This window comes from Pleuronectes platessa, chromosome 16 (assembly GCF_947347685.1).
Source record: "Pleuronectes platessa chromosome 16, fPlePla1.1, whole genome shotgun sequence".
Classification (NCBI taxonomy): domain Eukaryota; kingdom Metazoa; phylum Chordata; class Actinopteri; order Pleuronectiformes; family Pleuronectidae; genus Pleuronectes; species Pleuronectes platessa.
The window spans coordinates 24,225,724-24,253,592 of record NC_070641.1 but is presented as its reverse complement, the minus strand read 5'-3'; the positions used below and the strand labels follow the sequence as shown (position 1 = coordinate 24,253,592).

The window sequence follows — 27,869 nt, the reverse complement described above, 5'->3', positions numbered from 1 at the left end:
GGATACGGTTCAGGTTGAAACATATTTCTCTTCAGGTTGTTTTGACATTTGAAAATAAACTGAGTAAAATAAACATTTTTTATTTATAGAAGATGTTCAAAACAATACACAGACTGAGGCGAGAGCCGCATGAGGCCTGTCCCAGTTTATATCTTTTCACTTAGGACAGTACATTATGACAGTACTTCTACTTATAAAACAGTTAATATTACTCTGTGGTGTCAAGTACAGGATCTCTAACTGAACATAACACGGCCTAGAGAGACTGGTCTACAGTCGATGGGACCAAACCAACAGCCTGGTGGGAATTAGGTTTACTTAAAAAGTCTGTCTGAGCTTTGTGAGGATGGGAATCAAACTTCAGTGTTGGTCTGTTGTCTGTGGTTGTGATTAATAACTCATTCTGAATCCTGCATGTGTCAGTGTGTGATACCTGGAGGACTTTATAATGTTATAATATAATATGACACGTGTTTCACTTGAATCATGTTAATAAACATCTATGCAATATGCCCTCGCGGCGCAGAGGCTCATGGGAGGTGTAGTCTGTTGTGGGAGGAGCTATGGGGAGGAGCATAGCGTCTCCCCGCCGCCATCTTGTCTGTTGTGTTGTTGAGGACCGTCCGCTGTGGACAAGCGGGATGTGCGCAGGTCTGTGTGGTTGAGTTCAAACCTGCGGGGTCATGATGACTGGCGGCAGCGACTTCCACAAGAACTACAACAAGGAGCCGGAGTGTCCGATGGAGGTGGAGTCCGGCCTCATGGAGCCCGAGCGGGGGGAGCTGGACTCCAGCGTCCCGGCCGCCTGCTCCTCGAACGGCAGCGGCGGGGAGGAGGACGAGGCGGAGGCCGTCGGCCGCGGCAGGCAAGCCGGGGGCTCGAGTAGTCTGCACACGCCGGGCGGAGGCTTCTGCGGCGGCAGAGAGCAAGAAGTGTCGGTGGAGATCGGAGAAACGTATTTATGTCAAAGAGCCGATAAAACATGGCGTGAGTTCCTACACCCCAGTCACGTGACTTCATGAGATTAATACCTGGTTGCTTCAAACTCATGTTCTGTTGGATCCGAGCCTCGTTGGACTTCATGTTACATTAAGATGAACGTGACACTGTAAACAACGCGCGAGCCGCGGCTCCATGTTCCCGCTCCACGGGACACATGAGCCGCAGCTTCCAGCTCCGTGCGAGACGAGTTCTGCCGAATTGAAGAATGTCCCAAGTGGCTTTGATCTTCACCGGATTGAAGCAGATCCCGGTTCAGTTGTTCTCTAGTTATTAGATTGAATCTCAGAGTGTAATAAACCCTGAGGAAGTCTGGTTGATGAGGTTTCCTTCATGTTTCCTTTATGGCTCCTTCATGGTTCCTTTATGTTTCCCTGATGGTTCCTTCATGTTTCCTTCATGTTTCCTTCATGGCTCCTTCATGGTTCCTTCATGGTTCCTTTATGGTTCCTTCATGGTTCCTTCATGTTTCCTCCTCAGACACAGCTGAGGTGATCCAGTCCAGACTGAACGAGCAGGAGGGCAGAGAGGAGTTCTATGTTCACTATGTGGGATGTAAGTACACAACCTCAACTGATACACACAATTATACATCAGACACCCCCCACACACACACACACACACACTGCTCGACAATGGCGGTGCTAATGCACATCCCTGTTGCTATGGTTTCGCCTGGTGGAGTTTCCAGCCTCTGGATCAGAAACTGAGATTTAATTAACGATGACGCCCACGTTCTCTTCCTGATTGGTTCTCAACAGTCACATGTCTCGTCTTCCAACACAAAGCGTGGCTAACACTTCCTAACAGTGACACTTCCTGTCAGTGACACTTCCACTTTGTCGTCCCTGCTCTCACGCTTCTGCTACTAAGCAGCCGACTGCAGAGACAATCTACTTCCTGTTTACATCACATGACCAGTGAACATGTGTGTTCAGGTGTATTAGTGTGTGTGTGGGGGGGGGGGGTATTTTTGATATGCAGCTTAATCACTTGTGTGGATGGAGATTGTTTGTACTTTAACACCAGAGTGGGTTAGAACCTTACTCTCCGCTCTTTGCCTGCAGTCAACCGGCGCCTGGACGAGTGGGTGGGGAAGGCCCGGCTGGCGCTCACCAAGACGGTGAAGGACGCGGTGAGGAAGAGCACGGAGATCGGAATAGTCGGGGACTTGGGCGACCAGCCGGAAAGGAAGATCACACGCAACCAGAAGAGGAAGCACGATGAGATCAACCACGTGCAGAAGGTGATTGTGTGATGTGATTCTTTCATGTTGAGTTTGTCGGCGCTCCTGATTGGACGGAACGTGACTCATCTTCTTCTCTTTGTAGACGTACGCAGAGATGGACCCAACGACAGCTGCACTGGAGAAGGAGCATGAGGCGGTAAGTGTGTGTCTGTTTGTGTGTGTGTTTGTTCTGGAGCTTACTGTGTTCAGTTGTGTCATCATCACTTTATTTCACCACCGTTCCTTCCTTCTGACAGATCACTAAAGTGAAATACGTGGATAAGATCCAGATTGGAAACTTTGAGATCGATGCCTGGTACTTCTCACCGTTTCCAGAGGATTACGGGAAACAGCCCAAACTGTGGATCTGCGAGTACTGTCTCAAATACATGAAGTATGAGAAGACCTTCAGGCATCACCTGGTCAGTGCTGGTTTCATCCTCATCCATCAGTACATTTAACACCAGGAAGTGAAGCAGATGTTTGACCCCGTGACCTTTGTCTCTTCAGTCCAATTGTCAGTGGAAGCAGCCTCCAGGAAAAGAAATCTACCGGAGGAGCAACATATCAGTGTTTGAAGTGGATGGACGAGACCACAAGGTGAGAACCTCTGCTCTTAGAATATAACTTAACATGAGGGGACGTCTAAATCATAAAGTTATTATTGTTCTACACATTACACCTGTTTCATTGTCTGCACGTGTCATGTGACCATTCCAGCGATGAGTCGGTGCTTTATGGTCTGTTTGACTCTAAATGATCTTAATTCACTAAATGAACATCAGCTGTTTGAAGAAGACTTGAAACTAGAGACTGAGACAGAAACTCCTGATTGTTACTGACGTTATAAAGTGAGAAGTCACTTTCTAAAGACTTCAGGAGGTTTTAATTTGTGATGATGTCGTACTAACCAGCTGTCGTCTCTGTTTGCAGATCTACTGTCAGAATCTCTGTCTACTAGCGAAACTGTTTCTCGACCACAAGACGCTCTATTTTGACGTGGAGCCGTTTATCTTCTACATCCTCACTGAAGTCAATAAACAGGGAGCGCACATAGTCGGCTACTTCTCCAAAGTGAGTCGTCTCCCCCCCCCCCCGTGCTCTGGACCGTTTCCAGACTTTGATCTGTGAAGTGGATTCAAACATATTTAAATGCATCGATCTCTGTTCACGACAGATTGTTGTTGAATCCATTAAGATCCAGTTAAACAAAGGACGTAACGTTGGCTCTTTGTTTCCAGGAGAAAGAGTCGCCGGACGGGAACAACGTGGCGTGTATCCTCACGCTGCCGCCGTACCAGCGCAGAGGCTACGGGAAGTTTCTCATAGCTTTCAGTGAGTGATGCAACATAACGTGTGTAACTGCACCAAAGCTACTGGTGGTCGATGTAGTTATAATCAACACGCATCATCAGAAATCTCTCTTTGTGTGTGTGTGTGTCTGTGTGTGTGTAGGCTATGAGCTGTCTAAGCTGGAGAGCACCGTCGGTTCTCCTGAGAAGCCTCTGTCTGACCTCGGGAAGTTGAGCTACCGAAGCTACTGGTCCTGGGTTCTGTTGGAGATCCTCAGGGACTTCAGAGGAACGCTGTCCATCAAAGACCTCAGGTAGAAACACGCCCACAGTCCTCCCCTCCCCCGGGGCCCAGATCCCCATCCTCACGTCCCTCTGTTGATCCACAGCCAGATGACCAGCATCACGCAGAGCGACATCATCAGCACGCTGCAGTCGCTCAACATGGTGAAGTACTGGAAAGGTCAACACGTGATCTGTGTGACGCCCAAACTGGTGGAGGAGCATCTGAAGAGCGCCCAGTACAAGAAACCCCCGATCACAGGTGAGGCTGGTGGAGCAGGGAGCCCCGTGTTTCATGACGCTTCCCTCGGGGGTCTCACACCTGTCGTCTCTTCCACAGTCGACACCATGTGCTTGAAGTGGGCGCCTCCAAAAAACAAACAAGTCAAGTTGTCGAAGAAGTGAAGAACGGATCCAGGACCCGAGTCCGTCAGCGAGCCGGGTCATCGGACACCTTCCACTCCTCAACCGACCAAACCCCCGAACCCGCTGTAATAAAACCCTCTGTATATAATTATTAGTAGCATCTGTCTGTATTTTCTTAAAATATATGTTAAAAAACAAACATGGCTGCTGTTTTCTTCTTTCTCCTCAAACAACTGGTTCTACAAGTCCATCACTCATATTCCATACAATGGGATTCAAGTTAGTCGATTAAGATAGATAGATAGATAGATAGATAGATAGATAGATAGATAGATAGATTACTTTATTCATCCCCGAGGGGAAATTAAGTCGTCATAGCAGCCGGTACATTTGAATACAATAAAATACAATACAATAGAATAAAATATAAAATATAAAATATTGCGGTAGAAAGAATAAAAACAGAAACACAAGATAAAATAGGTAGATAAGGTGCAGTGGCAGATGATGGTAATAGTACTGATGATATGATGGTAATGTTATTGTTAGACAGTATATCAAAAATAGTACAGTATATATAGTATATAATATATATTTATATATGATAGTAATTATACCAATATAATAGCAGTATATAGTAATAATAGCAGCAACAGTATATATAATAATAATAGTAAAATATAATAATAACATGTACACATGTATAAATAAAATATGTGTATATAGACTTATATATACAAAGAATATACAAAGAGTATGATATAATATATGATATATAGTACGGGTATAAATATAAGTATTTGGCGATACAATAGATAATATAATATACTGTGAGTGTAAGAATATGTAGACAGAGTGTGCAAAAGACAATATTATTGTATAAAATGATGAATTGAGACAGGTATGTTTAGTGCAGGTCTGTGATGGTGGCTCTGACAGAGGTAGAGGAGTTGTATAGTTGCTTCATATGCTATATGAATAGTAAGAAAAGTCAGTCAAATATGTTTCTACTATTCAACATTTAAAGAAATGAAACCACTGATCCGTCACTGGTTTATTAACGACAGCTGAGCTTCCACCCGATGGTTTGAAAAGTTTGTTCACCACAGAAACTCAGAGCAGAGAATCTACTGGGAGGTAAGAAGACTTCTCACTGGAGGTGATGGAGGTTTGAAGCTGGAGAACAGGAGAGTGGTTTTATTTCTTTCAGTTATTACAGCAGCTTTCACTTTATGTTTGCATCAAACATGAACATCCAGACGTCCCAGCTCCAGGTTCAACACGAAGCTTCAGGTGAGCGGGTCGGATGTAAGTGACAGAACAACCACACGAGGGCAGCAGCACTTCGTTTCTGAGTTTCCTCTCAGAATTCATTTCTGTTTCCAGTTTAACAGAGTTTTCTTTGTAACACGTGAATATTATTTTTAATTCAGGAGTAAAACACAGTTAATAAATGTTTTCACTGATCTTGACCTCGGATCTAACTTCATCACCTTTAAATCAGTATTTTAACCACTAATTTATATTTCTTTCTGTTTTATTTCTTTCTCTCCTTTTGATGATAGTCTAAACTGGTTGATTGTTTTTATAATTGATTCTGAATTTGCTTTAAAAAGTGTTACATGATTATACGATATCAGGTTCCATTAATAATCTACTGATTGTCTGTGTTGATATTTTTGAGTAAAAACATGTTTTTGACTCTTCAGCTTCTTCAACATATGAAATAAAAGCTGGATAACAAAGATGAAATTAATCTGGAGTTTTTACCAAACATCTTCAATAACCTGCAACAACACAAACATTAATCACAACTTTGTGCATTTAAACAGTTAAAGTCACTGTTATAGGTTGATTTATAGATAAAATCACACTTATTTAATATCAACCAGTCAAAACAACAGCAGGTTATTAGTGAGAAGTTAGTTAATGTTAATATTAATGATAAATATCTAACAAATACAAATAATAAAATACTAAAATAAGTAAAACACTGTAATACCCTGGATATCACAAAACCTTAGAAAGTGAGTTTCAATAATCATTATGATGAATAATTCTGTAAATTACTTTTGGTCCAAAAAGATTCTTCACTTTGGTTCATGTCCCATCTGCTGACATGAAGGTTTATGATCTAATGCAGCCGTCATGTCGTCCATCTTTATGTCTGTGGTTCTCTGGGGGGGGGGGGGCAGAATGTGTTTAGCTCAGCAGAATAACATCAGTGTGTTCTATCAACAGTTTATATTATCGATGTGACACGTTCTGCTCAGAGTCACATGCTGAGGAGCGTGATTGGCTGTGTCCAGCTGTTATTGATCACATGTATGGATGATTCCATGACGCTGAGAGAACCAGAACCCGGAGCCCTCAACAGACAAGTGCTTCAAATCACAGTGGATTCTCTGTGTGATTGTTTGTGTGAACTCATCCCAGGAAAAGAGCAGAACCGACAACGTGTCGGTCGAGTTCTCACACGTGTGTTAACTTCAACTTCAGTAAAGATAATGAGTGATTTCCTGTAACAGCAGGCGAGAGAACCTGACCTCATTCACACACGAGGGCGACAGACAGCACAGACAAGGAGATTCTGTTTTTTAATTCCAAAGTTGTACTTTAAAAACCACTACAGTCGTTATAAGGCATTCACAACAATTCTTTCTTTTGGTTTTGGACATTTGAGACAGTTTAGATGTTTTCAGAGAGGATTTCCTAAAACAGAACAGAACAGCTAAGGCACAACACGACCTCCAGAGAGAGAACGATGAGGACGAGCGAGGAAATGAAAACAACTGAATCGTCTGAAAACCTCTCGTCTGGGATTTTCCTCCAGAATCGAACAACTTCAACATCTGAACATTTTCACTCCATCTTCAAACTCCTCTAGAAACGGTCACGTGACTCGTCAGTGACTTCAAACTGTTCATCATCTGTTTGATATTTAACAAAATACTGATTTACATCGATTCACTCGTCATGTGAAAAGTACATATTGGACATAAAATGGCTCTTAATTTGAAAAATGAATACTATTTATCTTGAGCAGGAACAGAAAATCCAGTTTATCTTTCTAGATGTTGGACATTTTAGACGTTGAGCTGAAACACCTGATGGAGCTACTGGTCAGTTTCATGTTGAACTGGATTCGTCAGGTTTTGACCTCGACCACTGGAGCAAACAGTACAAAGCTTGTTTCTTCACATGGAGACAGAATCCGTAACGACCTGAACATCTGGGAACATCTGCTCCTTCAGCTGAGACACTGACCTTCTGCTCGTGACCTTCAGCTGCTGATCGGTTCATTGTGAGCTTTGTCGTCATATTTACAAAACTCAACTCCAGTAGTTTTGATCCCAGAACAAATAATTAATTAAGATGTGGAAACTTTACAAACTGGAATAATATCAGATATGAGCTTTGACAGAAACGAACAGGAGCTGTAAATAAAAAGGGACCTGTCTCCACTTCCTCTCATCACAAACAAAACGAAGCTAAAATATCTAGAATACAAACGCTGCCGTCGGGAGGCGATGACATCATTAAGCACCTTTGGAGCCACAGTCAGGTCCCAAACATACTCGGCCAATCAGGAGTCAGCTGTCAATCATGACGTCTTGTTTTTATATCATCAAATAACTGATTGAAACCAAACTGATCAGAAACACTTGAGCAAACATCAGAGAGAGAAGAACGACCTGAAACGACAGAAACATCTTAACAAACATTTATTTAACGTCCACTTTGAGTTTTGGGTTTGGTCCACGTCCCGTCTGCTAACATGGAGGAGGTCAATGACCTGTCCTGCAGCCAGACACCAGGGGGCGATAGAGACGCTCTGCTTCACTTTTGAGGAGCTGTGGTGTCGTCCATCTTTATTTAAAGTCTCTGTTTTGCCCAAACGAGGATTAAACTGGTTCAAACACTGGAAACAGAAACATTTGGCACTTCTGACGTATTCAAACTACAATCTAGTTTTTCTTGCAGTGACCTGTTAATCAATCGCTCTTTATGCTAAACTAACCCGCTGCTAACTGTATAGACCTGGGTGTGTTCAATCTAAACATCAAAAATGAAATAGCATTATTATAAATGTGTGATGCCTCTGTAAAGGGGGTTTGTTAAAAGGTCTCGGAGGAGACACGTGATGAAGCGTTAAAGGTTTGTAGTGAATTTAAAAGTTCTCAGAATCTCGGTTCTAATCAGAAAATGTCTCCTTTAAAAAATCTTTAAAGAAAAAAAATTCTGTCGTTGTCTTCACCTTCAAAATGTTCAGGTTGAATATATGAATATTATTGAATGTTTATGTAACAACAATTAAGTGCGAAGAGGTAATAAAGTAAATTTGTTGCTTTTGTTAATTTGATAATTTGACCATATACATATACTCGTTAACCAACAGCAGAATCCGGAATAAAGAACAGGACTTGAAGAACCTGCAGCTGAACTTTCTCACAGTGGATGTGACGAAAATAATCGTCTCTGAGGAAAAGACCTGATCCCCTTCTGCTCCAAACCCAGATTCATCCCCTCACTTCAGAAAACAACCTGGTTTTATAAAAACTTGAGAATAAATTACTCACAAAGCAGAAGTTTGCTTTGACTCTTCAGCTTCTACAGAGAAGAGCAAATTAAAAAGAAACAGGAGGTGAATCTCTGCAGGAGACGTCTCACACCTCAAGTCTCAGGGCGTCTGACAAGATCCAGACACACACACACAGACACACACACACACTGACTCACACAGACACACACACACACACAGACACACACACACACTGACTCACACAGACACACACACACAGACACACACACACACACACTGACTCCCACACAGACGGACACAGACACACACACAGACACACAGACACACACACACACACACACACTGACTCACACAGACACACACACAGTGAATGGGGGAAGTTCTCATTGGGTTTTTGGCAGCGTTGGTTTAAACGACTTCCTATTTAAAGTTCAGAGTTACTTCTATGGAGCTAAATATCTTAATGTCTGAAACTATCACAGTGAAAACGTTTTGTGCTTCGACTCGTTTGAAACTTTCTGAACTGAAGCTTCGAGTCACGAGATTTATTAAATAATTTATTATAATTCTGTCTTAATCTGAAGAGCAGGACAAGAATATCATCTGCATTTGATGGTAAAGTTCTATATCTCTCACGATTTCCATCCATCAACAAATATCTGTTAATAAACAGATACGTTTTTAAAGAATTGAGGGTTTCCATGACGACTGGGAACATTGAATAACAGTGATGGCAGTGATACCAGTCTGACAGAAAACCAGTCCACCTAAAGATGAGCGACCAGTTCAGCTTCTTAACATGGAAAAGAGGTAAACAACTCTTCTGACACACACACACACACACACACACACGCACACACACACACACACACACACACACACACACACACACACACTCTGAGAGCAGCACACTGAATGAGGACTGAGGAGAACTCTCTTCCTCTGAACTTCTGTCTCCTCCATCCTTCACTGACTTTAAATAAATAAATATGACGCAGTGAAGCATCAGACACATGATGGAGGACTCCATCATGTGTCCCTGTCCTCCAGCTCGTGTCCCTCCGTCTGTCCGTCTGCTACCTGATGCGTCCGTCCTCTCTGGGCGCGCCCACGTCCGACTTGGGGTCGGGGCTGTGGGAGCTCCAGGCCGTGAGGCGGCAGCGCTGCATGACGGGGCAGGCGCTGGGGCCCGTGGAGCAGACGTCCGAGGCGGACCAGTGGCCTTCCAGCAGCCGGTCCAGCCACTGACGCAGCGGCGCCCCCGTCAGGCCGGCGTTGGCCTCGGCCTCCTCCACGGCGCCCAGGCTCACCGGCAGCCGCAGCACCGGGTTGAGGCCGTGGAAGCTCTGCTCCATGTAGGAGTTCCTGGGCGGGCCGGCGTGCAGCCGCAGAGCGTCCTCTGCAACACGAGAGGACACACACGTCTCACACCAAATCATATAGATGTGGATAAATCTGACATCAACATCAAACCTCTAACACACACACACACACACACACACACACACACACACACACACAGACACAGACACACACACACACACACACACACACACACACACACACACACACACACACACACTGTGCTCAGATTACATCGCATGCCACCTTCACTTGATAACAACCCATAAAAATCTCACCGTCTATTCTTACTCTGGGCTTTGGAGTCCTGACGTTACACACACACAAACACACACACACAGACACACACACAGGCCTGGAGGTCAAACAGTAACTCAGAGGAAGCTAATTTGGACAGAGGTGACCCTGCGTGTGTGTGTGTGTGTGTGTGACTGGACACCAACACGATAAGTGTGTGTGTTTAATTTAAGAATTACATGTGATGTGTTTTGTGTTTGAATCTCATCTCCACAGTTTTCAAAGATTCCCCTGTTTGCAGATGTCGGGTGGGGGGGGGGGGGGGGGGGGGGGATCTGTGTATTTGCTGGAGAGTCTGAGTTTGTTTCAGTCTAAACAAAAGAGAAGTTCTGGAAACTAAAGTCCTGTAAATGATCTTTCTTTGGCCTCCATTAAATTTGGTCAGTCAGATTGAATCAAGTACAGGGTGACCTATGACCTTTCAGTTGTTGATCTTAAATTAATTATTGTAAGTGTAAGTTTCCATTTATTAGATGTTTTAAAAAGTGGTTTTATGTGTAATTGTCGTGTAAACACACAGTTTTGTGAAGGAGGAGTTTCTCCGTGTGGGTCAGAGCTGATCTGCTCACCGAGTCCTGTGGGCTGTTGTTTGTGAAACTCCAGCGGAGCCACGATGAAGCTGGTCTGGCCGAGCGGGCTCCAGTGGTGCAGCACCCGCAGCGTCCACACGCCGGGCCTCAGCGGGGGGGCGAGCGGCGGCCGGTAGTGCGTGACCTCAGCAGAGGCGTCCACCAGGATGTCGTAGGTGGCGGCGATGACGTTGGTGGGGTCGATCCACACCACGGTGGCCGTCAGGTTGCTCTGGCTGCGGCTCCACCGCTGCACGGCCACCGGCTCGTCCCTGGGGCCCAGCATCCCCCCCCAGTTCCTGAAGAGACGCTCCTTCGGATCCCAGTCGCCTCCCACCTGAGGAACCGGAGACGTTCAGAGACCAAGTGCAGGTTCCTTCTGACTCCATCAGTTCTAACAGCAGCTGATTTCATCGCACACGCTCGACCTCAGACTCACAAACACAACTTAGAGACAAAGTTCTATCATGAATTTTATAATGAAATCTGATTAAAAACAAGTATCTTATGAAACATTAACAGTGGCTCATAACGACACTTATTTGTGTGCATGTGGATACACTTTGTGTGTGTGTGTGTGTGCGTGTGTTTTGTGTGTGTTTGTGTGTGAGACCTGGACATGCTGCAGTCTGTTGGTGGGGTGGGGGGGGCTGGCCGGGATGAAGTGGTCTCTGGGTGTGACCCAGGTCTCCAGCGTCTCCAGCTGGGTGGAGGCTCGGTTAGTGGCCACATGGCGCAGGAGGTAGCCCTGGAACTGGTCTGACAGGAAGTAGAGGTGCACGGACACCGGGTGGCCCACGGCCTCGAACCTGCAACACACACAACACGTTCATTATCACGTGTTAACCACAGAAGTTCAGGATTCCTCCTCCTGCTCAGTCAAGTTTCTTTATTTCTGTTCACGAGTGGTTTATCTGTAAGTTTGAAGGATTTACTGGACTTTACCAGATCTACTGGACGTTTGTGGAGATTCTCATATTTTATTATATTATTTTATTAAACCTTATAGATTCTCTACTCGAGCTGCTATGACACAAGTGACCTTTATGTTCTGAAGAGGATGAAACATGCAGACGGTGAATTCAGGTTGATTCCATGTTGGTGTGGACGTGTTTTTCGATGTTGATTCACTAAAGTCACAGAAACAGACTATTCCTGTTTTAACTCCCCGACCCTCCCCCCCTAAACACACACTTCCCTTAATGCTGCCTCCACCCATTCTAGCCACCAATCCCCACCAGAACTCCAACAAGTACCTCCTTGTACCTACTGTGGGTCTCCCCCCCCCCCACACTCTCTACTGGAAAAACCCAGCCGTGTAGAAACTGAAGCTTGATTGTGCCTCAGGACAAGCTCACGTTATCTTCATATTTAATTTGGACAAACACACACAAACTGGTGAGTTTAGTGGAAAGACACATTTCATGTTCTGACCCTGCTCGTTTCCCTCGTTAACAGATTCTAGAGTTTCTCTCGTCTTTATTTACTCAGCAGCTACACAACTTTTCCCAAAGCAGCCTCGACTGTGCGACTTTAGAAATGTTGTTCGACACGCCCTCACGCAGCGTCCTGCAAACCAATCAAACCTTCACTGTCACATCTGGAGCTCGGTCCAAACCATGGAGAAAGAAAAGTTCTGATCTGCTTCTTGTTCACATTTATAAATTCAGATCATTTGATGTGTTCAGCTGTGAACATGAGGTCGGTCCTCACTTCATGGATCCACATGAGAGTAAGAACCTCCTGAAGCTCAGTCATCTCCTGATGCCACTGGGAGTTTTCTATCTGAAACATTACACAGTGATGATGTCAGTATTTAAATTCACTGGAAAGTTCCCGGAGTGGAGAACAAGCTGCTCTAACTTCTCTTCACGTGTTCGGAAAAATCTGTTTCTCTCAAACCGACGTGCATTTATGATCCCATGGTTTCCAAACATTAGTTCTTAAATGCATGCGTTGCTTAAACTGTTAGAATAAAAACACGTTATCACACCGGCGTCATCATCTCTAGAAACTGTGGAAACAAAACAAGCTCCTGGAACTTTTCATTTTCCATTGATAACAATGAGGAGCCGTGTGGACAAACGTCTGCCTTTACAAACCCTCGGGACGCCATTAAGAAGTTCCTGAAGTAAATAGAAACCTGCTGGTACCTGCAGCTGTTGTCGGTGGGATGTCCCTGCAGCGAGCTGGCAGCGCGTGATAATCCCATTCGAGCGAAGGCGTGGTAGTGGCTGAGCGCAGAGTCCGATAGGCTGGCAGGCCCGTCCGTCTCCTGCTCGTAGGAGTTCTCCCAGTAGGCCTGGAGGCCCGGCGTGCCCGGGGCCAGTGCTCCGAACAGGAACCAGTCCAGCTGGCTGATGATCTCCTGACTGACACTGGCTTCAAACTTCCTGGCGAAGAACGTGGGTCTGGACACTTGCTGTGGTCGATAAAGACAGAGGAAGACGAGCGGTTACAGTGAGAGAGGAAGGTACTGTACTGGTAATCAGAGGGAGAAAACCAACAATGAACAGTTAAACCGTTTTAATGCATTTTACACAATCGATCAGTTTTGGGGACTTGATCCTCTTTTCTTCTCACTGTATGAAACATCTGGATCCGAGCTGGTGACCCTCCGTGTTTCCTGTGTGTTCCTGACCCTTCAGTCAGGACTCGGAGTTTCTCTCTAGCTGCCGAAACCCGACATTATGATAATGACAACCTTACAAACCTCCGCGGCAGCTCGCTGCGAAGCTCTAAAAATACTGAGAGTACAGCTGCTTCCAGGATCAGCTCTGCTTTTAGAAACCACCAGGAGCTCCACCACAGACGCTAACGCAGAGCCGAGGCCGCCTGATGTCAGGAGACGCAGCACCGCTAATTTGTGAATGCAAAGCTATTCTGGTCCTGAGAAGAGGAGGTGGACGCTTCGGGCGGAACGTCCAGGGTCACTGACACGATGGAGCAGATCTTTGAAGCCGAGCTCCGCCTTTACACAACTGTAACTTTATCACACTACATGAAACGCTCTGTTAGAGCTGAGACATGAAAACAGAGATCCTCGGCCAATCAGGAGTCAGTCTCAGCTGTCAATCATGACGTCTCAGCCCGTTTTATATCATACCACATTTAATTTAATTATTCAAACCAAACTGATCAGAACCACTTGAACAAATGTCGGTGATATAAGAAATGAGAGAAACCATCTTTTCTTCAACATCTACTTTTTTAGTTGCTCGACGTCCCATCTGCTAACGTGGAGGAGGTTTATGATCGATACTACAGCCAGACACCAGGGGGCGATCCAGATGTGATCACGTGCAATACTTTTTCACATGTTGTTAAATCAGTGCAACAATAAAACATCTAGAATCTGTAGAGGTTAAAGACGTTAATAACCAAAGTTCCTCTAGGACACTGTAACTGGAGGATATAGAAAAACGATTCTATCAGTTTTATAGACAATCGGATTCTTTCAACGTTCTTAAGACTTTCCAGAGCTCAAAGTTAAAGACCTGGTTTCCGTCGGCTCTCACCTGGAACCGCGGCAGGTCCGAGGGCTTGAAGTCGTTGGGCGAGCAGCCACACCAGTCCACGATGTGCTTGTACTGACATTTACAGCCCAGCTTCCGGTTCCAGTTCGTGAGCCTCAGGTTGTTATCCACCATGGTGCCACAGAGGGCGCTGTTCTCCAGAACGGTGTGAAAAAAGGACTGCAGGTTGAGACAAGGACACAAGGACAATTTTCAATCCCAGGTTCTAATCTACATGCAAACGCAGAAATGAATAAATGTTTGACTAATAGTTGTTCAGGCCTCAGGAACAACGTTGAAATGACGCATGTGAGTGTAAAGTAAAACAGACGAAGCAGAGGCCGATAAAAGTTGCTGTTGATACTCATGTTCCCCACTAGGGGCGCTATCAGGGCCTGTCTCTGTCCATGTGGAGTGTGAGGGGTGACTTGAGGGCATGTGTGTGTTTACCTCAGCGGGCAGCAGTGTGTAGGCGTAGAAGCGCTTCATGCTTCCCACCAGCTCGTCTCTGGAGTTGACCACGTAATCCACAAAGGGGCGATTGAGCAGGAACCAATCAGAGCCTCCGTCCACCGCTATGCCCTCTGGGATCTTGCGGTCCCCGAGACGCCACATGTGGGTGTCGCACTCGTAGAAGAGTCGGTCCAGACCCTGTTTCCGGATGAAACTGAGACGACACAAGGTTTTCAGGGTCGAGGAGAAGAGTCGACTTCACACACGAATCAAATGTTTTCTCCTGGAGACTAATTCTCTTCTGCTTTGTAGTTAAATTTTCGCTTCCAGCTGTAAAGACGAGGTCGTGTTAAACATCCCCCCCGCTACGCAGTGCAGCGCCCCCTGCTGACCGAGGCAGACACGCTGAATCGCATGAGATTTAATACAAAACTTACTTTTTCACAGAAAATAGAAATAAAATGTTTCATCAGCATCGCACAAAAAGACAGAATTCCTGAGGAGAACTGTCCCTCTCTCACCGTGCGTTGTCTCGCCCGTGAGACTTGATGAAGTTCATGTTGCGATACTTTGACAGGAACGACACCAGCAGCTCATTGGTCCTGAGGAGAGACGGCAGCTGTCAATCATCAGCTCAGCCAATGATCGATAACAAAGATCAAATCACATTATACATCATAGTAATACAGTGAGGACGAGACCTGAACGGTAATATAGAGCAGGTCCCACCACGAGCTCGAGAACAGGGAGAAACCTGGAGGGTTTGAATCGAGTCACTTCTTCTGTGTCTCATCTTTCCACAGAGTTTCACGGAATCTGATCCAAAGTTTTACGTTTCCTGTTGATTTCTTTCTTTTTGTGTTTGCAGTGTTTTCCATTTACGGACACAAATCTAATCAGGATGAGATTAAATATTTAAACGAGGCATCTTTATTTTTTTAAATGGCGCAAACAATCTTCCATTAAGGAAACTGGACTGACTCCATGTTTGGAGTCAGTCCAGTTTATTTAGCTTCTCCCTACAAATAAAAGCTGCTCAGCTCGTGTGTGTGTGTGTGTGTGTGCGGGTGCGTGTGTGTGCGTGTGTGTGTGTGTGTTTGTGTATGTGTGTGTCCCTCCATGCAGCTGCCTGCACGGAGACGAGCTGTGAGCGGCCTCGGCCTGGTGGTCGTCCTGATGAGCAGACAGACGTTTGATCCCAGTCGGTGGGACGAACCGCGGGGCGTGCATGTGTGTGTTTGACGGCATGTTTGTGTTCATGAGTTACCGACACACACAAATCTGACTGAAGAGCCGGGAGCAGCAACATGTTGACAACAAGAAACTTTCATCAAGAGAGAAACCTTCAGGAACAAGTGCTCTACTCCGAGCTCAGATCACAACCTAGATAAAGTTCTTTATGCAAAACACGCAAACACACACACACACACACATCGACTCACACTGCATGTGCCTTCATGACGTCAGCCATTGAGCTCATGCTGAGGCTGTGTTATGGATTTTGCCTGGAAGCGTGTTCAGTCCCTCTGATGTGGGACAGTGTGTGTTTCATGTGTTTTTGTGAGTCCTGGAGAACCGTTCATTTCATCAGCTTCACACCTGTCGTGTGTGTTGTTCAGGGTCCAGGGACGTGCACAGTGGAGTTTGGTGCGATTTGCACACGTGATACGTTCTATATTAATCAAATGTGAATAAAAAGTGAACCGGATCTCTGTAGCTGGGACTCGTTAATGAAAGAAACGTCTTCAATCAGGACACAGACAGATTGTCCAGGTTCTGTGAACTGAGTCACGTCACTGTCCTCAAACTGTCCAGTGCTGCAGCTCCTCTCTTCAGCCGCTGAGCCCAGGCTGCTCTGATTGGTCATCGGCTTCCACTGTGTAGGACGGTGTAACTAGGTCATTTCTTAATGTGTAAAGTTAGTTCTCTGTGTGTGTTCTCCTCAGGGTGGAGTCATGATCTTGAGGTTAATTGAGGGGGGGGGGGGGGGGGGGGGGGGGGGGGGTTGTCTCTGTGCGTCGACCACGTGATGTCCAAGGAGTAACCCCCCCCCCCCCCAGCAGCCGGGATCAGCCTCAGAGGATCAGAGGTGACGGACGGTTCCAAAATAAAAAGTGGCTTGATAAGGACGTCTTAGGAGTCATTGACCATTTCTTTTTATATATGTGTGTCGGCCGATATTACATATTATATAATATATATTGGAATTGATTTATTTCGACTCCAAAAGACAAAGAACCAGTTTTCTGATCTTATTTCAGGTCAGAGCTCTTTATGTTTAAAGTGTTTCTCTTATTCAGTTAAATTCTAAAACAGAATTATTAGTTTGAACTGAAATTCTAAATGCAGTTGAAGCAGCTTCAGTGTGGACTGACCTGATTGGGTAATCAGCTCCACTCAGGTTGATGAAGAAGTCCCAGGACCAGTCGCTCATTTTGAGGAGGTCCTCCATGCTGCGCAGGTACATGGTCAGCAGGCTGGCTCCGCCCCAGATGGTGGACATCCTCCACGGAGTGACGCGGACGTTGGGAAACTGTCGGGCCAGAGAGAGAACCTCTCTATGGAGGTAGTTGGACCTCTGAGGAGAGCAGGGAGGAAAGTCTCGGTTACTGTCATCAGTGTCTCAATACATTAACACCTTGGTAATTTGAAAGCTGGTTTCCTTCTGGATGATGTGAGCTCACCTGGTCCACGTGGATGTAGTAGTAGTGGGAGGTGTGGTAGATGGCTTTGAACAGACGCTGGAACTGGCGTGAGGCTCGGCCGTGGACGACCAGGACGAAGGCGATCCTCACGGGCTGGAGCGGGGGAGCGTCCGCGGGGGGGATGTCCCACTGCACGTTCACGTTAGCCTTCCCTGCACAGAGAGGAACCAGCTCAGATCAACTGACCGGGTCACGTCCTCAGATGCTTTTATTCATCTCATATAACAGAAACGTTTAGATTTCTGGGATTTGTCAGTTTATCAGAAGAGAAAAAACATTTAATTGGCTGATGGAAATAATAAAGTGCAGCTTCTGAGTCTTATTATTTTCAGCTAAACTCAATTTAAAGTCAAGTAACTTGGGTAATTTTAGTATTTTACTCCTCCTCCTTCACTTTGGTCTTTCGTGGAAACATTGTGTGTCTGTGGCTGCCTGAGCTAAATGTGCCTCCTGTGTGTTCAGGGTGTAAGACGGCCTGATGCGGCTCCTTCATCACGCTCACTTTAAAGATGGCACGAGTTGAGGCCTGCTCGGCTAATTAGTGACCTCCCCGGCTGCGGGGCTGCTGGGATGGCAGCTCCAGGAGGAAACACTGTAATCAGGGAGGCAGACGTGGATCTGCTCTTATGTCGGCATTAGCACAGAAAAACCAAACTTTTCCATCAACTTGTTCTCTTTCAGTGCACGTCAGTCAAATCAGACCGAAGCAAATCCTGTTACTGCTGCAGCTTCACTGTGGATAGAACGTATCATCAGAGAAACCTGTAATCATATCAATGAAACCTCGAAAAGCCCAGGGTGGTTCCAAGAGAGCGACTACAAATCCTTAGTCAGCCGTTCCAAAAATAAGACGACAAACTGCTTGTTTAATGAGGGAGTAATTACACTGGATGAGCAGCCTCCCTGTGTCCATTCATGCTTTGTGTCCCTGGAAATAGAACTGGAACCCGAGGGGAAGCGTCCTCAAGGCCGCGGCACGTGCCGCGTTAAAAATGATCCTCAACGAGTAAATTTAGAAGAAAGAAAGTCTCAAGCAGCCGCCGCTCGTCCCACTCACTGTCTCCCTCTCATTTGTTGACTCAATCACTATGTTGAGCTGAACAGATCATTCAGCCCTGAGATCAAAGTCAAAACGTTGGAACCATAACTCTGAATCATCCTCTGGATTAACCCCCAACATGAGGCTCCAGAGGTTTTACAGACATCTGCTTAATAGAAGATGCCAAATGCACCGGGACAGGAAACTTTCGAGTTATATCTGAAAACCAGTTACTCAGATTCTTTGCTCAGCAACTTATTTCTTATCTGACTTTGACTTCTATTTTAATGGTTGAGTTTTTGTCAACCTGAACATTTCTGATGTTCCTGACATGTTCTGGAGGTTCTATATGTGAGAACTGAGTCCGCTGCTCTGGAACCTTTCCTGCAGGACAATGTGTGGAAGCTTCCCAGTGAGCGAGTGGACGTGTGGACGAGGTTTCTAACACGAGACGTGAAACTACAAGAACACAAATATCTCAGGATGAAGAAGAGGAGCCGGACACGTAGAAGACGAAGACGTCGACTTGGACAGACGAGGAGATTCCAGATCTTTTGGTGATGAGGGCCGAGGCCACACCTTCCAGACCGCGACAGCAAAGACTTCAGTTAGTAAAGTCGGATTTCATTAAGTTTCTCACCATCACTTCTGAGAATATGCTTGCTCTAGATCGCAGACACGTTTCGATTAATATAACCCTGGACTCTGATTGGTGCATGGAGGTGTATGATGTCAGAACTGAGATTCAGTGCTTCACTCTGCGCTCTAGAGGACGATCTAGAAAACAGGTTTTCAAAAGCCTCGACCCAAACTCCTGAACATCCCGAATCTGAATGTTCTTACGCATCACGACAAACATTGTCTTCGATGATCTGAGGGATATTCCTTGACGTATCCAAACACAACTCATTCTGTTTTCCTCCAGTTAGAATCCTTGTGTCAGTGTTTCATGAACCTTTGCGGCCTCACTCAGCTGATCTCACCTTCTAGGGGGCAGTAGCGAGGAACTCTCTCGGGCAGCAGCGCTCCGTCCTTGTGTTTGCAGTAAACCTCCACGATCTGCTGACGACAGCCGCGGCTCTTGGCTCGGGACAGAGCGGAGATTGCTTCCTTCCCGCTGACCTCGCACTGCGGCGGCGTCTTCCTCGGCTCCTGACCGGCCGGCGTCTTGACCCGGAGGAGCGCTGGATCCTGATTGGACCCCCGGACCGGAGCCGGGAGCGTCTGGGGGCGGGCTTTCATTTTGTGGGTGTGGTTGCGACTGGGCCCGATCCCTCTGCGTTGGATCGGAGGCAACTTGAGGACCTCGTTAGCAGATTTTCCCAGAATGCTCTGCACCCTGTCCAGCTTGTGTCTGCTGTTTCCGACCGGCGCTCGCTGGCGTTGCGAGCGAGTGGCGAGGTTGCTGTTGCTGTTGCTGTTGCTGTCGATGGAGTCGAAGTCTTTGGGGACAGAGTTCTCGTTGTTGTTGCTGTCCAGAGGAAGTTTCTCTTTGGGACGGTGGGAACGGTAGACGTCCTGTACAGAGGAAAAATAAACAAATTAGAAATCATGACAGAAACTCGCTACAACCTTCAATTTATTTAGATTTCTTCATTGGAGGAACCCAATCTGACCTGTAGCGCCACCACTAGGTTGATATCTGTCGTTTTACTGCAATGTCTCGATAAACAGGATTGACGTACAAACGCTCATTTCTACATTAGGTTGAGCTCTAATCGTTTTTAAAGACTTTACATCTAGCGCCACCATCAGGTTAAAATTTGAATGTGTCCAGTTCTTTGATTAATGAACAAATATTTGAAAACCAATGAAACTCTCATCGACAGACTTGAGCTTGTGTTTGGTGATAATTAGCAAATGTTTGGAGCCCGACACGTTAGAGTCAGTCAGCTGTGGCCTTCACCTCACAGTCAGCTGTTAGTGTGTGAGTGAGTGTGTGTGTGAGTGAGTGAGTGAGTGAGTGAGTGAGTGAGTGAGTGAGTGAGTGAGTGAGTGAGTGAGTGAGTGAGTGAGTGAGTGAGTGAGTGAGTGAGTGAGTGAGTGTGTGTGTGTGTGAGTGAGTGTGTGTGTGTGTGTGTCTGTGTGTTTCAGTAGAAAAGGAAAGTCACATGACCTCAATGAGTATTTTAATCCCACACATATCCATCTGCCTTTTCCAGGGATAAAGAGTGTGTCTATTAGTGTGTGTGTGTGAGTGTGGTTTAGTGTGTGTGTGTGACAAACACACACTATCCGGGGTTCCTTTGGGAAGGCTGTAATATCAGCTGCTGCCACCTGCTCCTCAGACAACCTTTCATTATCTCATCTATAATATCAGCTCGGAGGAATGTGTGTGTGTGTGTGTAGTAATACAGTGAGTATATATTCAGCTCTCCTGTTATTGTGAGTAAAATACAGAAGGAACCATAAATCACACTTTAATCTTCATTAGTGTAACATTGATGACACAATAATACACGTATCATATATTATTATTGTATGAACGATGACCATTTTCACATTAGGCCGGCTCATGTTAATTTTAGCTGATTAAATAGACTGGCAGTTAATTCATCTGAAGGTTCTCCAGTTTGTAGTTATCTGTTTTACTGGTTTCACTGGTTGCAGCTTCTCTCATGTGAATATTTGCAGCTTTCCTTGGTCTGAGAGCATCTTCAGGTTCTGGATGTTCAGAATGTATTTTGAAATCTTAGAGACCAAACGATAAATTGAGAGAATATGAATAATAAATAAAAATATAAATCCACAAACTAATCAATAATGAAAATGACCTAATGTCGTTATTATCAGACGTCACAAAACATCCTGGAAACTTTGTGTTCTTGCTCGTTCCCGTGGCCGTTTGTTCCTCCTCTGGAAAAGCAGCGGACTTGTGTGACCACAGGAATCTAGAGCGTCCTGCTGACATTCTGACTTTTCACTCAGAGAAACACAAACTGCTCTTTCTCTATCCTTCACAAAGCTAAAAGCAACGACCTGTGAGTGTTTCCCAGAAGTCTTTGCATTCCAGGGAGACGACCACAGCTACATCACCTACAAAGACATCATTCTTTACACAGAGCGAGTCTCCACCGCTCGGCTCCTCAGCAGGTTCTTATTGAAGCTGCCTTCAGACGTCCTGCTGCTTCGAGATAAAGACGACAGAAAACAGACAAGAGCGTCTGTCGCTGGGCACCGGGGCAAGAGACATTAAAAAGGAGGTGAGAGAGCGTGATGGGAATAGTGGAAGAAAAGAAACCGTCGCTTCCAGACGCTCTACACAGATGTCTCGCTCGCCATCTCGTGTTTTTGACGTCATTTGGAGTCAGAGTCTGCCCTCATCCAATCAGGAGTCAGTCTCAGCTGTCAATCATCACGTCTCAGCCTGTTTTTATCATCAAATAACTGATTCAAACCAAACCGATCAGAAACACTTGAGCAAACATCAGAGAGAAGAACGACCTGAAATGACAGAAAGATCTTTACTAACATTTAATTAACGTCTACTTTGTTTTGTGTGTGTCCCATCCGCTAACATGGAGGATTAAATCTCTTTTCCACGCGTTAAAAACCCTGAGTATACTCGTTTCTCACTTTCTGTGTGAAGAGGAGAACGAAGCAGCCTCACACTGAAGCTTGAGCTGTTGACAGTGACTTCAACGTCTCATCATCTTCGGATCTTTTGGGCCATTTTTACATCTTTCATGCGTCGAGTTAAAATAAACAGGATTTCTACAAATGATCGGAGGTTTTGATGATTATTCTAAATCAAACTAACTCCTTCACCTCAGACTCCATCCAAAGACCGAGTGAAGGAAAAAACAACAGAATCTAATCAGAGGAAACTGAAGAAACATCCGTCTAAACAAAATGCTGGAAACAGAGCCGAGAGACAGAAGGAGAAACAGAGCCAGATGGAGAAGGGACAGCTAAGTGGACGCTAACGAGGGGACGGGACGCGAGACCGGGCGGCCGCAGCCCCGCGCCCACGGGACGACCCGGGATTAAAACTATCTCTGCCAGATTGAGTGAGAATTATGGAAAAGAAAAAACATAAAGCAGCTTCCGGGTCTTATATCAGTATGTTGTGCTAAGTCCCTAATAGAGGGTGGAACACACTATACATGACATCATGTTACTAAAGCAGCTTTCGGATCTGCACTAAACCCAGAACATGTTCCTGACGTGTTCCTCACATGTTCTGCAGGTTCTCTATGTGAGAACAAATGTCTGAGTCAGTGACTCTGGACATTTTCTGGATCTTCTCCTGCAGCCTCATGTATTTAGGTATTATTGAAGAATCTAAACTAGATTACAAAGTAAAAATCCCATCAATAAAATCTGATTCAAACCTATTGCTGAATCTGGTCTGACCTGGCTGTTTGGATGTGTGTGTGTGTGTGTGTGTGTGTGTGTGTGTGTGTGTGTGTGTGTGTTTGTCCATTCTCCCAACAGTGTGATGAATTAGGTCTGTGATACAATAACATAGATCCCATCACATTATACATTTATATGGTTACTTCTAGGACTGTTCGATTAATCGAAATTTAATCGTGATTACGATTATGAGGTTAAACGATCTCCAAACTACTATAATCGACGATTATTTGCCTTTTTATTTTAAAGAGACGCGCATGCGCAATTCAGTCCTTCCCCCAAAGCATTCAGCGGCCCAGCTGACTGGCTCTCACTCTCAAGCAGCAGTAAAGTGAAGGAGGCGAGTTGTGTGTGTGGTGACCGGCGGTGGAAAAACAGCGTGAGTGAAAAAGCAGGGAGGGCAGCAGCAGACCATGTAGCACCGCTATTCTCAGGCGCGCTCCCGCCTGGCTGGTCAGACCGGACCCGCATTTCTCCGCACCGGTCAGTCGGTCAGTCAGTGTTAAGGTTGCCATCATTAAGGGTTTGAATAACCGGGCACCGATATCCTGGCTTCCCGGAGGAATAAGACACGCAGCCGTCATCGGTGTTTACCGGAACCGGAAGTGATTACAAAAATAAAGCATAGACTTCAGAATAAGGGCACATGTTAATAATCGTTTAAATAATCGTGATTTTGATATTGTCCAAAATAATCGTGATTATGATTTTCTCGGTTGTTCTTCTTTTTATGGTATTTTTACCTCTTCGGGGCCACTTTTAAAATCTTTTGACCTCACTTGTTTCTGCAATCGTTTTGTGTCTTTGTAGTAGTTTTGTGTAATTGTAGTATAGTGTCTCTTTGTGTATCTCATGGCTGTTTTGTGTGTCTGCATTGTGCTTTGTATTCGTCTTGAAAACAGACTCTGGCCCATCCATGGCCCACTTCCTTAAAACCTCCTATATTCAGCCTTGTTTGCAGAACTCTGACGCAGCTGAGACCAAACATCTCTCCAGCTTCACACACACCGACCCCGGTCTTTACCCAAAACAGACACACACCAGTCAGTGTGTTACACTCACACTGATCACACACAGGAGTTCCCTGCTCGCCGTGTCTTCACGTCTCTAATTAGTCATTTAGCTTTCACACCGAGATGCTGCTCCTTCATTTCATCCCTTCTTTCTTCTCTCGTCCGTCTCTCACACTCCGTCTCTCTTCACCTCCAAAACTCCCGTCCTATAAAAACTGCTGGCATGTATCTCTAATGTTTTAAGAACCAGAAACTGTCTGGACATATCACCACATACACACACACAATCACACACACACACACACACAATCACACACACACACACACAGGGAAGATCACAGGGCATCCGGTTAACTGTAATGAAAGGCTGCAATATAACCCATGTCTCTGCCCCTCTCTCTCTCACACACAGACACACACACACAGACAGCATGTACAGTATGTTCACTTCTCAACAACAAGTTTGAACACCTGGATGTCTGCAGGTAAAGCAACACACAGAAATTATATAATTTGCTAAACGTGAGAAAACAAATTCACTGTTCTCACACAAACAAACACACACACACACACACACACACACACACACACACACACACACACACACACACACACACACAGATGATGCAAAGTGGATGAAAGCTGGAAATCAAATAGAAGTGAGACCTGAAAGTGACAATTAGCTTTAAATGAGCAAATAACCTTCGTTCCCCTCGTGCGTGTAAAGGACCAGTGTCGTGTTGTCAGACCAGTTTAATGATTCCTCTCCCAGTGGATCAGGGTTTGAATGAAGCTCTTCATCACTGAGCTCCACGACAGACTCACAGTGTGAAGGATGTGTGCGTGTTTACCTGAAGGTGAACGTGTTAGCTGGAGGTTCAGGTTCAGACCTGATTCACAACATGAAGGAAACGAGCAGCGAGCTTCTAACGGCAGAGAGACGTCACACAAAAGTCCTTTAACACAACGGGACATTTAACAGGTTTTAGTTTGTGTTACACGGACACACGATGGAGAACTAGACTGAAGATTATTTAGGAACACATCCGCCTCGGTCTTACATTCGGCGCGGATATGATCGATTAATCGACATTTCATTCAGCAGATATCAATGTTTTGTGTTCGCAGCTCGGTTGAACGGAGCCGGGCTCGATCCAGTGAAGTTGTGTCCAGGTCTGATTCGCTTCTGGGTTAAATGATGAATGTGTTCAGTCGAGCTGCTTCACACACGAGTCGTTGTTTCCTCAGCTGATCCGCGGGAGAAGCGTTAAATCTACACACTTCACAACGAGGCTCGTGAAGCAGCTGCAGCATCTTCACGTGTCCACCACACAACCCTCGGGATTCGAACCTACCGCCTGCAGCTGGTGTCGAGCGGCCGCCTTCCCGAGTAGCGGCGGCGGGTCGCCCCTCTTCCAGCGCGGCTGCTCCCCGCCGGCTCGCTCCTCTCTCCTCTCCCGGCTCCTGGCGCCTCCGTCCAGGCTGCTGAAGTTCCACACGACCAGGGTCTGCAGCAGCAGCGCGGCCACCGCCGCCAGCAGGAGCCCGGAGCGGAGCCGGGCCGGCCTGCGGGAGCACGGGTTCATCTCTCTCCTCCCTCCGGACCATCTGAGGAGCAGCGAGGAGAGGGGTCCAGGAGGAGGGGAGGGGGAGGAGGGGGGAGGAGGAGGAGGGGAGGGGAGGAGGGGAGGAGGGAGCTGGCAAAGGCTGCAAATGAGGAGAGAGTCTGCAGCAGCACAGAGGAGGAGGACGCCCCCATGTGGCCATTAGAGAGTAAACGGTTTACAAGGGGAGGGGCAGGGCCGGAGCCAGCGTCTCCACGGCCCCGGGCCCCGGGCGACAGAGTTTAACCTGAAACCACATCTGTCCCCAGCAGAGCTTCAGTCCCTGTTCATTCTGCTGAGCTCCAGTAAACCCAGTGAAGTATTTGATCGTTACTGGTTTATGGAGAAGGGCTGAGACTAAATGAGTTGGTCCTTCTTCTCACTCCAGATTCCAGCGTTTCCAGAGCTGATGTGTTTTCAAATGAAGATGTAGCTTCAGTTCTGAGTGTAATAATAATATCACTACTAACAACAATACATCCATGAATAACCATAACAATCCCTTTTCAATCAATCAATCAATCAAATTTTATTTGTATAGCCCATATTCACAAATTACAATTCATCTCATAGGGCTTTAACAGGGTGTGACATCCTCTGTCCTTAACCCTCAGCAAGAGTCAGGAAAAACTACTAAAAACCCTTTTAACAGGGTAAAAATATGTAGAAACCTCAGAGACACATGTGAGTATCCCTCTCCCAGGACGGACAGAAGTGCAATAGATGCCACGTGCAGGAGAACATCATCAATAATCAAAGTCTCTAGCAGCATTTGATGAGGGTAGACATCCCGAAGGACAACCCCAACATGACATGCCAAGCAGTCCCGCTGTGATCACAGTCCATGGTCAGCAACCAGCAGGACCACGATCCACCATCCAGACCAGACGCCACTCCAGTCCTCAGTCACCGTCCACCGCCGCCCACCAGGACCCTTCACAAGCCACCACCGCGGTCCTGGTCCACCGCCCGTGCCCAATGCCAACGCGACACAGGGTCCGCCACCAGCACCACGATCAGCCCACATGACTCAGAATCCGCCACACTGGATCCAACACCACGACCCCCGGTGCGCGATCCACAAACCGCAATCCATGGTGCGGCCACAGAGGCCCTGGATCTGCGGGTGATAAAGCAAAGGGATTCCGGGGAAGGGGGAGAGTTAATAACTGAATTCAGCTTTAAACTGAATCTAAACTTTCAGTGTGAGTTTGTTCTCAGATTGAACTCTGGACACAAATGTTCTGGAGTTTGTCTTTTCACAAAAGAAGAAGTCGGTTCTCTGATCGGAGCGACAGTGAAAAGACATTTATTCAGCACAGTTACATTTTAATCCACATGAATAAAGTCTGGAAGAAACAGGAATAAAAAATTAAAGTTGTTATCGTGCAAAAGATTTCAACACAACATACAAAAGTTCAAAGATGAATTAAACTGAAGCAGCATTTTCCCAATTTTCCCAATCAGATAATTAAATGTCCCCCTGCCCATCCACTACAGCCACACAAGCAGTCATATAGATAAAAAGAGGGGGGGGGGGGCTGGGGGCTTGGGCTATGAAGACCATCATCATATACCCCCAAACCAGTACATTGAACGGGTTACATTCAACAACAAGTGGAGAAAGCAGAATCGCGGGTGTGGACTGCCGGGCACCTCACTTTCCACCTTAAAACTATGAAATGAACTGAACTATGAACTAGTTCAAATTTTAAATTGTGAACTATGAACATGAACTATTCATGTTTACTTGTATGAACTGAACTTTGAATTAGTTCATGAGCGATGTGAATGTGCACAACACTGCACATATGTGAGGATGCTGTACGTGGACTACAGCTCCGCATTCAACACAACACTATTGTGCATGCCAAGCTCGTCCCTAAGCTCAGGAGCCTGGGTCTTAAAACCTCCTGGGCAACTGGATCCTGGACTTCCTGACGAGCAGACCCCAGGCAGGGCCGGGTCTAGACAGGCATGTATGAGGGGGCAGCCACAAATCTTGAGGGGGCATTGTGCTCCAGCACCTTTTACCATGTCTAATTGACAAATTCACTCACTAGGATGCGGGTACACTGAACAAGTGCCTTGTAAAGTACTGTGGTCTCAAATGCTTGGCACACTTATTTCATTGTAGTTATTGTTGTTAGACTAACCATATATGAACTTGGGTTGTTAGTTGTATGTCCTACCCTCAACCTAAACTGACTGCACTTTGTCAGGCCTCTACCCTAAGACCTGCC

The 27,869-nt window shown here is 46.0% G+C and overlaps 2 protein-coding genes across 2 annotated transcripts; one reads left to right on the top strand and one right to left on the bottom strand.

Moving 5' to 3' along the window:
* The first annotated feature begins 569 nt into the window (after positions 1-569).
* Positions 570-4,366, top strand: kat8 (K(lysine) acetyltransferase 8). Its single transcript, XM_053442750.1, has 11 exons — positions 570-987; positions 1,480-1,554; positions 2,067-2,245; positions 2,331-2,384; positions 2,485-2,649; positions 2,738-2,827; positions 3,161-3,301; positions 3,469-3,562; positions 3,683-3,833; positions 3,909-4,063; positions 4,142-4,366. Exons 1-11 carry the CDS (start codon positions 684-686, stop codon positions 4,204-4,206), a joined length of 1,473 nt encoding a protein of 490 aa, XP_053298725.1. The 5' UTR covers positions 570-683; the 3' UTR covers positions 4,207-4,366.
* A 5,420-nt stretch (positions 4,367-9,786) lies between these two features.
* Positions 9,787-25,608, bottom strand: LOC128458097 (xylosyltransferase 1). The gene is made up of 11 exons (XM_053442749.1): positions 25,378-25,608; positions 19,634-20,168; positions 17,591-17,763; positions 17,282-17,484; positions 15,428-15,508; positions 14,904-15,120; positions 14,457-14,633; positions 13,092-13,360; positions 11,552-11,747; positions 10,939-11,275; positions 9,787-10,109 (listed from the first exon to the last, which is right to left on the bottom strand). Exons 1-11 carry the CDS (start codon positions 25,606-25,608, stop codon positions 9,787-9,789), a joined length of 2,742 nt encoding a protein of 913 aa, XP_053298724.1.
* Between the last annotated feature and the right edge of the window lie 2,261 nt (positions 25,609-27,869).